The sequence below is a fragment of the Amborella trichopoda genome, chromosome 1 (genome assembly GCF_054954075.1).
Source record: "Amborella trichopoda isolate Santa Cruz 75 chromosome 1, AtrichopodaSantaCruz75HAP2 v2.0, whole genome shotgun sequence".
Taxonomy (NCBI): domain Eukaryota; kingdom Viridiplantae; phylum Streptophyta; class Magnoliopsida; order Amborellales; family Amborellaceae; genus Amborella; species Amborella trichopoda.
The window spans coordinates 59533028-59544793 of NC_142336.1; the positions used below are offsets into that span (position 1 = coordinate 59533028).

The 11766-nt window shown below is 37.4% G+C and overlaps 2 protein-coding genes across 5 annotated transcripts; one reads left to right on the forward strand and one right to left on the reverse strand.

The window, feature by feature from the left end:
- The first annotated feature begins 7 nt into the window (after window positions 1-7).
- Window positions 8-6007, forward strand: LOC105421156 (pentatricopeptide repeat-containing protein At5g66520). Of its 2 annotated transcripts, none has more exons than XM_011627529.3 (2): window positions 8-1789; window positions 5611-6007. In XM_011627529.3, exon 1 carries the CDS (start codon window positions 75-77, stop codon window positions 1743-1745), a length of 1671 nt encoding a protein of 556 aa, XP_011625831.2. In that variant the 5' UTR covers window positions 8-74; the 3' UTR covers window positions 1746-1789; window positions 5611-6007. The 2 variants fall into 2 exon arrangements, with proteins under 2 accessions (XP_011625831.2, XP_020526850.1); XM_020671191.2 differs by having other exon boundaries at window positions 8-1752.
- On the reverse strand, window positions 2149-8832 carry LOC18440593 (putative serine/threonine-protein kinase PBL7). Of its 3 annotated transcripts, none has more exons than XM_006850731.4 (6): window positions 8232-8492; window positions 7586-7821; window positions 4058-4446; window positions 3137-3269; window positions 2907-2996; window positions 2149-2469 (listed from the first exon to the last, which is right to left on the reverse strand). In XM_006850731.4, exons 1-6 carry the CDS (start codon window positions 8488-8490, stop codon window positions 2263-2265), a joined length of 1314 nt encoding a protein of 437 aa, XP_006850794.2. In that variant the 5' UTR covers window positions 8491-8492; the 3' UTR covers window positions 2149-2262. The 3 variants fall into 3 exon arrangements, with proteins under 3 accessions (XP_006850794.2, XP_088706669.1, XP_020526851.1); XM_020671192.2 differs by lacking the exon at window positions 2149-2469 and adding an exon at window positions 2597-2757 and having other exon boundaries at window positions 8232-8832; XM_088850543.1 differs by lacking the exon at window positions 4058-4446.
- Between the last annotated feature and the right edge of the window lie 2934 nt (window positions 8833-11766).

An 11766-nucleotide genomic window follows, 5' to 3' on the forward strand; every position in this document is an offset into this window, starting at 1 on the left:
ATATTAACAACCTTCTCTCTGCAAATTTGAGTCCCTGCTTCTATAAAGACGCATCCCATGAATCTGTCTCTCTAATGATCGGTGGAAACCCAAAGCACATCGCCATATCACTCCTCCAAAAATGTTTAACCTCAGCCCAGCTCAAGCAAGCCCACGCCCACCTCATAACCCATGGCCTAGCCCATCACCCTGCAATAGCTCGCCCCATAATCTTAATCTCTTCTCGCCAAGAACCAGGCGATATGGACTATGCATCGATGGCTTTCTCCAAATTATGCAAATCCAACAACAAAGAAAATCTCTTTCTCTGCAACTCCATGATCAGAGGCTTTGCTCAAGGTAAAACCACGCAAAAGGCCTTCATCTTCTATATCCAACTTCTACACACTGGGTTTTCTCCCAATAATTTCACCTTCACATTTCTAGTACAAGCTTGTGCAGTGAATTCTGAATTGGTTTTGAATTTGGGTAGGCAAGCTCACTGTCAAACCTTCAAGTTTGGGTTCCAAACTGATATTTATATTCGCAATTCTTTAATATCTATGTATTCCATTAATGGTGAATTAGAAAGTTCAAGTTGCTTGTTCAATGAATTTCCTGAATTTTTAGATGTTGTTTCATGGAATTCGATGATAGATGGGTACATTCGAAATGGCAAAATTATTATTGCAGGCCAGTTATTTGATCAAATGCCTGAAAAAAATGTTGTATCTTGGAATTGTATGATTAAAGGGTATGCTAGTTTTGATCAGATAGAGAAGGCGAGGAAGCTTTTCGATGAATGTAATGAGAGAAACTCTATATCTTGGGCCACCATGATGTCTGCATATTCTCATAGTGGAAGGCCCAAAGAGGCCTTATCCTTGTTTCAAGAAATGCAAGTATCAAAATTGAAGCCTAACCATGCAACTATGGTTAGTGTGCTCTCTTCTTGTGCTCAGCTAGGAGCTCTTGATGAAGGTAGATGGGCTCACTCTTATATTCACAAACACAATCTCAAGCTCGATCCAATTCTCGAAACAGCTCTCATTGATATGTATTCAAAATGTGGCGACGTCGAAAACGCGATTCAAATCTTCCGCCAAATGCCCCAAAAGACTGTCTTTTCATACACTTCAATGGTGCTTGGCATGGCCATGCATGGTCATGGCACAGATGCCCTCAAAACCTTCGAGCAGATGAAGAGAGATGGAATCACCCCTGATAGTGTGACCTTTGTTGCTGTTCTATGTGCATGCAGCCATATGGGTTGGGTTGAGAAGGGATGGGAATGCTTTGATTCCATGATTAGTGAGTATCAGATTGAGCCTGAGCTTGATCATTATACATGTATGGTACATCTCTTAGGTCGAGCTGGTTTGTTAGAGGAGGCCAAGAGGCTCATGGATTCGATGCCTATGGAACCAGATCATGTCATGTATGGTGCCCTTTTAGGGGCATGTAGGATTCATGGGAATTTTGAGATGGGAGAGAGAGTGGGAAAAAAGCTCATGGAGTTTAATGATCATGGTGGGGGGCGTTATGTGCTCCTCTCTAACCTCTATGCCGCGTCTAGTATGGCTGAAGATGCAAGAGGAGTGAGAAAATTCATGAGAAAGAGACGAATTAGGACAACACCAGGGTGTAGTTTGATCGAAGTCAATGGAACGGTTCGTGAATTTATGGCCGGTGATAGAATGCATCAAGAAATCGAAGGCATAAGCATGGCATCGGATGAGTTGGCCAGACAGAGTTCAGCTGTTTGAGAGCGAGGTGTTGAACCATTCTTTGCCTATACCAGTCAAAATGGGTTTGTAGTACATTCATCATTTCTATTTTATTTATAGCTTGCTGGTTTTGCTTTGTCTCACTCGTTCATCTCTTAACAGTTTTCTTCCATGTTAAGAAGTGCGTCATCTCCTAAACTTGTCATTCTTACCTTTTCTTAGTGGCAAAATTCTCATGCCGTGAACCAGTGCTTCTTAGGCTTATCAATGGTCCATGCCATGGCCCAAGTCTTGCGATGCATACACAGAACCACTGAAATTTGTAGATATTTGCTGCGAAGGAAAAGATTTTGTACATAAATAAACCATGAAAATTCTTACAAATCAAATGATAAATTTCGGTTGAGGACATCAGGATAGTAAGACCAACTAAAAAAAGAGATGATTGAAGCACCATAAGTTTCATATAACATGGAAAATAAGAATTACAGCACTCTTTTCAGGAACAAGATCTGTACAATCTCTCCTCTCTCTCTCAAAGGGAAAAAAAAAAGCCCTAGAAGTGGGGGCTATTAGTGCCACTGCTCTCGCTATCAATGGAAGAGGACTTGAGGGTGACTATTTGGTGCCCAAGTTTTGGAGTGGTGGCAATGAGGGCAGAAGCTTTCTGCTTGACAAGAGGAATGAGGGATTGCACCACATCGGTCATCAATGGTCGGTAATCAGCTTCCGATTGCACACACATGGCTGCAATGGCTGCTATCTGCAACTCCACCCATGCATGTATGTATACTCATGAGTATGGCGAGTGGCTCCATCCACACTTCCAACATATATCGCTATATGGATACACACACATACATACATCTGTACATACATTTACAAATACCACGAGAATGCCTAATTACCTCCACATATGCCTAAATGTATGCATGTCTACATTCATGCCTTCATTTAAAACATATTATGGGGCACAGTGACATAGCAAGAATAAGAAAAGTCATATATAGTGAAACTATTACCTTTTAGTGACGAAGGGTCTTGTTGTATACTGTTCGGTAAGAAAAATAGATGTAAAATAAAGTACTCGAGAAAGAACCAGGGGTATTTCCATTGACAAATGCTCGCATATGTAGATATATTTTTGACATTTATGTTCTATTCTCCTTATTTTCAGTTTGTTGGAGTAAGGGTAGTCACCTGTATTAGCTCTTTGTATGAATACTGTCCTTCAAGAACAGGGTCCACCATTTCCTGCACCTTCTCTCTGTTGGTCAGCTTAGGGAGAGCCTGTTACAACAGCACATGATTGATCCTGTGAGTCTACTGATCACTTTTGAGTTAGGAAGATATTTTTTTTTGCTTTTGAAGATCTATAATTGACATGTTATATTACATTGTAAAATTAGAAGTAATTGTAATTTGCATACCCATGAAACCAACACACTCTCATCAGCTGGCCTCTTCATATCAACTGGGACCCTCCCAGTTATGAGCTCCAAAAGAACCACTCCAAAGCTATAAACATCTGATTTTGTCGTCAATTTTCCAGTCATCGCATACCTACAGCACTCAATTTTTGTTAGCTATATCTCATAGTTCGACAGTAGGCTTTGGACCTGAGACATAATATTGCAATAGTCAGCACCTTAACCAATCAAACCCCATGCTTAGCTGTGTCTCATACACTTAAGGTGTGAAATATGGGAAGAGCATTCCATAAACTAACGTAGCAATGGAGAACTGCAGTTCACAGTTTGGGAGGTGGACCCCACTCTCTCGATTGCTGTTCCCCTGTTTTATTGAATGATGTTAACCCATGGATTATGGTTTCTTGGAGTTTGTTAGGTTATAGTATGTGGCCCTTTATGCTATGTTCAAATAAATAAGACATCCCAATCTCTAAAATAAACAAGCAATGCTTGACAATATCCAAAATAACGAAAATACCCCTATAACTCGAAAGGAAACTGGTACCCTTAAAGAGACTTTGGTTCTGCTCATTCATGAACATACAGACATTGTGGTGCAATGGCATCAGCGGTTAACACTGATGTGAGGACCGAAAACACCGATCTCAAAATTAGCCTTTGTGACACAACATGTTTGAACATCATAGATAAGGGAGAAGTGCGATTTTAAGTGATAATTGAGCACTTTTATAGTGATATTTCATCTAGAAATGTCAAAAGGAAGTGCGTAAGTTTTCAAAGTGTTAGATTTGGATGCAGTATGGATACCCCAAAATCAATGGAAAACTATGTCCATGTTGCATGGCACATGCACCATTCAAATCAAAGCATCACTTTTGTGTGTGTGCATGCCCCAAAATCAAGCACTTAGCAACTCACTCTGGGGCAACATATCCGGTGGTGCCGAGCACACGAGTCGAGACGAGGCCATTGGGCTTCTGGGACCCAAACTTTGCCAAGCCAAAATCAGAGATCTTCCCCCTATAGTCATGGTCCAAAAGGATATTGGTGGTCTTGAAATCCCTATGTATAACAGGGGTGGACTTCTCATGCAAGTATTCAAGGCCCTTGGCCCCATCAAGGGCTATCCTTAGCCTAGTGCCCCAATCTAAATAAGCAGGACTCCCTTCTTGACCGTTGGAATTCAAGTGCTCTCTCAAATTACCGTTGGACATCAATTCAAAAACCAGAATTCGGTGGTTGGCGTCAGCACAATATCCGATCAACTGAACCAGGTACGGTGATTGCAGTCGACTTAGTAAGTCCACCTGAAAAGCGGGAAATGGTCATTTCGGTCAAAAAATGATATCTATACCTAAAATGACGGCCGTTATAGAGGAACTGGTCCCTGGCTGTTGTTGAATGCGTAGGGGAATAAAGAACGGTCTGTGCACAAAATAACAGCCGCTATTATAATCCCATTATGTAAAGGAAAGAGTTTATATAAGGTTGACACCTTAAAATGTAGAATTAAGGTGGACCTCTAAAATCTATGAAAAAGTTTGTTTTCATGTTGGAGAAACATCAAATTGATCATCTCGAAATCAAGATATATAGACATTGATAGATTTCGAGATGATCATCCTAAAATAGTATTACTTTTATATGTTATTATCTTGACTGTTCATTTTCAAGATTTTCATGTATTTATACATATGCATGATTTGAGCCACTTCTAGAGTTTAGAATTTTATAATTAGAGATAAAAATAGATTCTAAAACCATCCAAAGAATTTTGACATCACAATTCCATCTCACGATAGAGTTTGAGGTGCACTTTAATGTGATTGTTTAAGGTTGCATCCTTATGCAAACCACATCCTTCTGTAAATGCTAAAATGCTCTTATAATGGGTTTTTATTTTTTATAATAAAATAAGAAAATTGATCAAAATACACCTTAAAGATATATTTAACATTTTACTAATTTTTATTTATTTAAAAAATTCCGTAAGAATATGGATGATCATGAGTTGGAATATTTGTTAGTAGTGTTCAATAGTTGATATTTTTGGTGTGTTTTGAAAAATTTATCATGGTGGGGCATTTGTAGTGGAAATAACAAAGAGAAAGGCCTTTATCAGGAATACAGATTTTTTAGAAAAACTAAGAAAAAAGAATATAATTTTGGCAACATCTTGCCATTGTTATAAGGCTTTTTTCCTATTGTTTTATTTTTTATTTTTTAAAAGGAGGGTTGGAATAGATTGGCAGCTAAAATAAAATTTTTTCACGTTTATTTCATGAATCTTAAACCCATTTTTCTATTTAACCCCACCCATCATTTTTTCGTTTATAGCGCCCGTTACCATCGTAAACAAGAATGGGCCATCGCAATTCCGTTCCTCTGTCACCATTTTTTGAACTTCACTTTTTGGTAACTTGTGAAGGCCAAGTACATTATATTGATAAAAATATTAAATTTGAGGACAGGGTTTAAGCAGAGTTAGTCAGGAGTTGCCAAAGATGAGAACAGGTTCTAGGCAGAGGTGATGGATGAGGAGGTGAAGAAAAAGGAAGATGTTTGCTACTCGCTAGTGGAAGTGAAGTAGATTCACGTGATGTACTGAGTAGCATGCAATTTTTTGAAAAGTGCACGGCTTTTCATGGAAACATAAGGCCCCATTCATGTAGGGGTGGCAACCAATCGGGTCCATATTCGGACCAGAGGTGGGATCTACCCATCGGATCCCGGGTCTGGTCGGATCCATTGCCATCCCCCTCCACCTCCACCTCCCCCTCCACCTCCACCTCCCCCTCCTTTTTCTTTCTTTTTTTTGTTGTATGTAATAACTGAGAATTCTTGAGAAATAAACGAATTGGCAACGTATATGAATACCCTATAGTACCCACATTATTCGGGTCAGGTTCGGCTGGACCCAAACCCAGACCTGACCTTTCGGATCCAAAATTTGGACCCATATCCGGACCTGAGATCGGTTGTTGGGTCCCGGATCTGATGGGTCCATTGCCACCTCTACATTCACGGGGAAGAGTGTCAAGTTTGAGAAAATCCTCTCTCAAAACTCAATGGACAAAAGCTTCCCTATGCCAAGCTCCTTTCATAGAGAGAGATGGCCAAATGTGTGGATCTAAGAGAGAGGGTCAAATTTGTGGATACATGAGAGAGAGATTTTCAACTGTAGAGAGATGGAGAGTTGTTAACTACATGTATCTATTTCCAACTGCACAGAGAGAATTGTCAACTTGGCATGATTTTCAAAGAGAGAGAGAGAGAGAGAGAGAGAGGGAGAATTGTCAACTAGACATGATTTTCAACTAGAGAGAGAGAGAGAGAGTTGTCAACTAATAAGTATACAGTGGGATTGGGCTCTTGGCTCAGTGGTTAGGGCACAGGCCAAGCACATTTGCCCTACCACAACAACCATGTGGAGAGATGATTTTGATCAAAATGGTGCGTGCAAGAGAGAGAGGTGTGAAAATGGCTTTTCAAATGGTTTTGAGAGAGAGAGAGAGAGAGAGAGAGAGAGAGCAATGAAAATGGGTTTTCAAATGATTTTCAGAGAGAGAGAGCAATTAAAATGGGCTTTCGAATGACGATATGAAAACGTGTTTTCAATTTGAACAGAGAACAGTAAATTGTTGACAACAAGGGACAGGCAATTTAATGCAAACTCGAATTTAATTTCTGGCTATTTCATTCAATACGGTAAAATAAATAAAGATGGACTGGACTACCTGAATAACTCGTCCAACTATATGTGTGGAAAAATATTTAGGTGATGACAACCAATTAAATGCAAAGTCAAGTTGAATTTTTTGGTGAATTCATTACTTTGTTCCATCTATACCTTTGTACACAAACTTTAAATACTAATAATAATAGTAATAACAATAATAGTAAAACAATTAACTGTTAAATAGTTCATCTCTAGGTATTTTGATAAAAAATTTAATAAATAAATAATAATAACAATAATACATTAATAATAATAATAATAATAATAATAATAATAATAATAATAATAATAATAATAATAATAATAAAGATGATAATTCTAGATTAATCTTTTAGCAAGTCAAAAAAAGAAACTAATTGTAATGAGAGAGAGAGAGAGAGGGTGGGATGATGATTCTAGATTAACCTTCTAGCAAGCCAAAAAAGAAATTAATTGTAATATGAGAGAGAGATGATAAATCTAGATTAATCTGTTAACAAGTTAAAAAAGAAATTGATGCTGATTAGAGAGAGAGAGAGCTAATTGTAGAGAGAGAAGTGTGAGTTAGAGAGAGAGATGATAAATCTGATAGCAATTTAAAAAAGAGCTTGATGGTGATTAGAGAGAGATAATTGTAGAGAGAGAAGTGTGAGTTAGAGAGAGAGGAGTATGAGTTAGAGAGAGAGAGAGAGAGAGAGAGAGAGAGAGAGAGAGAGAGAGAGGGGTACCTCGACCCTAAAATCCCTGTCTCCTTGCTTTCCATCCCTGTTCAAGCGCTTGATGGCAGCTTGGGTGCCATCAGTCAAGACCCCTCTATACACCACCCCAAATCCACCATTTCCAATCACATTTTCTTCACTAAATTTATCAGTGGCCAATTCAAGCTCTCTATATGTGAATACCTGACCTCCTCCTCTAAATTTAGAGGGGGGCCTCGCAATATAACCACATTTCCTCACATCACCTAAAGAACCAACAAAATATGGAGACCAAAAATGAGCCAGCAAAGCTAGACAGAAACTATAAGTACAATTTAAAACATAGAAAGAGAAAATGAACGACAATATTTATGAACACCCATCAAGTCAGAAAACCATTGTGAATCCATAGGAGTAATAGACACTCTAGAGAAAGAAAGGGCAATTCACAGAAAACCATGGTAGACCATAATTTCTTTTTTTTTCCAATGAGAAACGGACATTTCTAGAGAGAGAGAGAGAGAGAGAGACAGAGCACCCAGTAGCACATAATATGAAAAAAGAAACAAAGATGCAGACTAGAGAGAGAGAGCTGTGAATTAACACAGATGCACAGTAGAGAGAGAGAGAATTGTGAATAAACAGAGATGCAGATGAGAGAGAGAGGAGAGGGCACCGGGGCTAGATGTGACAGAGGGAGCACTTAGATTCTTAGGCACGTAAGCATTTCCTGCGAGCTTTTCAGCTCTGTTGGATGAAGACCTCGGCCTGTAAATGAGCACCAAAATCAGGAGGAGTGCGACGATGAGAGAGAGAGAAATGGTGGGAAGAATAACGAGGAGAACAGTGTGAGCTCGAATCCCATTGGCATGGCTATGGGGTCTCTGCTGATGCGCTTGAGTGACGAGAGAGGGTGGTTCAGCGGTTGAACGCATCGCTATGTGATGGCTTGCAAACATCTCTCTTTCCCTCTCTAAACTTTCATTTCCCCATTCTCTTGGATCGCCATCTTCCTTTATTTTTCATTGAGATTGGGATTGGGATTGATGCATCGAAGGGATTAGAAGGTGGCTTTCCTCATCCCCACATGCTCTATCCTATATGCACTCTTTCTTTCTCTCTCCTCTATCTTTCTACGTCTATGTGATGTATCCTTAAAACTTGAGTGGTTTACTTCTTGCCCCACTTAGAGGATTCTATCTTCCATTGATGTGAACCTCTCTCTCTTTCTCTCTCTCCATATCTCTCCCTTTCTTCATTTCTCTCTATATAACCAAGCAGGTATATATTTTGATGGAAAAAATTTATATAAGGTTTCAATATTAAAATCTAGAATTAAAGATGCACTTCAAAAATCTATCGAAAAATGTTGTTTTGATTATCTCGACACGGAGATGTATGAATATGAAAAAACAAAAAAAAGAGATATTGAGTTCCAAAAATGAAATTGTCTACAAAGATATCGTCCATTTTCAAGATTTACATATGTTTGTAGATCTACCTGATTTTGGAGTTTAAAAGTTTTATAATTAGATATTAAAATAGATTTTCAGATAATCTTGAGAATTGTTTACATCAAAACTACATGTTATGATAAATTTTGAAGGTGCACCTTAATTGAATTGTTTATTGTTGCAACCGTATAGAAACCACATCATATTTTCTCTCTAGCTTTAGTAGTTTGGTTATAAAAAAGAGTATACAAAGAGACCATTTGCTTTTAGTATTAGGAGGTCCAACCACTCCATCCATTAGATTTTGAGTTGGATGGTTGTAAGTGTTAGTGGTTTGGTTATAGAAAAGCCTTTTTTTTTTTTTGGGGGTAATTCAATAGGGAAGACATACTTCTACCCATTTTTTCAAATAGTTTGGAAGTTAAATTTTGAAGGTGATAGTGGGGTGCTGTTAGTAGGAATAGAAATTATAACATAGTGACTAAAGTATGGAAATACTACCACCACAACTCTAGCCCCTTTTCCACTGGATGCAAAGTTCAAAACAAAATTTCTTAAACTGTAAGATATACCTCAAGTCATCCAATTTGACATCTAATGACTAAGAGTAAAACGATCTCATAGTATACAATTCCATTAATTATTTCTACCCCAATTCTATCTGCCATTCACTTTCATTTCTCTCTATCTCGGGACAATGTTAATGATAAAACGCTTTCGTTTTGTGGCATTTTGGTGCAATCTTATTAGAATCGGATCTGGAATTGAATTGCTTATGGGCCTAGTCGAATTAAGGTTAGTACGGCTATATATCACTTTGAATCAATTTAAAAAAATATAAAATAAATTGAAAATATGAATATATAAAAAAAAAAAGTTGTTGGCTATAGTTGCTCATTACCCGCTGCTTAATTAACCGCCAAAACTTGTCAACTATTAATTTTTAATAATAATTGACTAAACTCAGTTTTCACTTTAGACTAGGTTGGCTGATGATATCATCGGCATGTCTACTTTAGTCGCCTTTGTTTTGTGTTTTGGGCTAGAGCACTTATATTGTGTTGTGTTTACTTCCTTAGTTAAAAGACCTACTCCGAAGGATTTCTTTAGTCTGAATATTTTGGACCACCTAAGAATCATTAGATGAATATTTGAAAAAAAAAACAAAAAAAAAACATGAATTTTGAGTTTGCAAATTACTAGATGATTATTTTGAAGGATTGTACACAATGAGATCATTTACCTTTGATACAAGGAGATCACAATTACTTACAATGTCTGATATGAAATATGATAATTTGAGTATGTCACAAAGTTCGAGAAAATTCTTTTTGAAGTTTAAACTTATTCAATAGAATAAATATAGCCATCAAATTTCATATTTAATGGTTAAGATTAATTGTGACCACCTTTGTACTAAAGATAAATGGTCTCATTGCATACTTTTTTTATTTTAAGTTTGTTTGACCTTCAGTATGAGGATGTTGAGATGGATAAGTAGCCAAACAAAAAGGGATCGAATTCGAAATGAATACGTTTGGGAGAAGTTAGGTGTAGTTCTAATAAGCGATAGGATGATAGAATGTAGAACATAGATGAGCTGGGCATGTGCATCACAGACCTAGTACAACATCTATTAGGAAGGGTAAGTTGGTTCAAGTAGAAGGCTAAAAAAAATTAATGAGTGGCTCAAAATGACATGGTTGGAAGTAGTGAAAAAAGATATATAGACTTATGGCCTCATTTAGGATATAACCTTTGATATGGCAGAATGACAGTTCAAGATTCATTCCATCAAATAGTTGGAAAAAGGTTCTGATGATGGTAATGATGATGACGTTTAGATCTTGCCCTTCAAAAATAGGCCGGTCTCCATCCAGTCTTGATATTGTTTTTTTTCTAATATATATAGAGGTACAATATAGTTGGAATGGTTGGATCCCCAAACTTTGACATCCTAAAATTACTCTTATCTTGCGTTTTGCTTGCGGGAGTTAATGGACACTATGCTGCCACAAGATTATTCCATTGTATTATTTCCATGTCATTTACTTTTATAAAAGAAAAAGGAGCAAGCAACTCAAAAGTATAAATAATTGATCTAAATAATAGTATTGAAAATCTTTTACTGAGTGCATAATCAAATTTATTCAGCAACTTTATGAAAGTAAAATACAAACATTTTCTCTTTTCTCGAATATGGCATTTTTTAAAGAAAAAGTTGGTGTCATAAATATTTGTAACGCTTTGATAGGGGACAAGAGCATGAATGATGCTTAATCTTGAGGATGGTAAGTTACCAACCACTAACGAATCATTAATGTTGCTTCTTTGCCAAATAATAAAATAATTCCCTTATGTTTCCCAATTGATGGAGTTTCACAAATTGATAAATCTCTCTCTTGCTATCTATTTCACCCCTAGGAATCTTATTCTCTCTCTCATGTCTCTCTTTATTGTGCATTCTACTTGATCTTATTCTCGCTCTTATTTTCCATTTTAGTGGCTCTCTCACCTTTTTCTTGTTTGGTAATTCAATGGGGAAGAGAGTCCCTTACCTATTTTTTCATAGAGTTAGCTTTTTTATAAGGTGTCGATGGACGATGTCAGTAGGATTGAAAACCACTACATAGTAACTATGTATGGGGTGCTACCACCATGACCCAGCCCCTTTTCTAATAGCTCTCTCTTTACCTGGGCAATAATTGGGTTGGTTCAACTTGACCTAAATAAATCACATTTCATATATATAGTTCT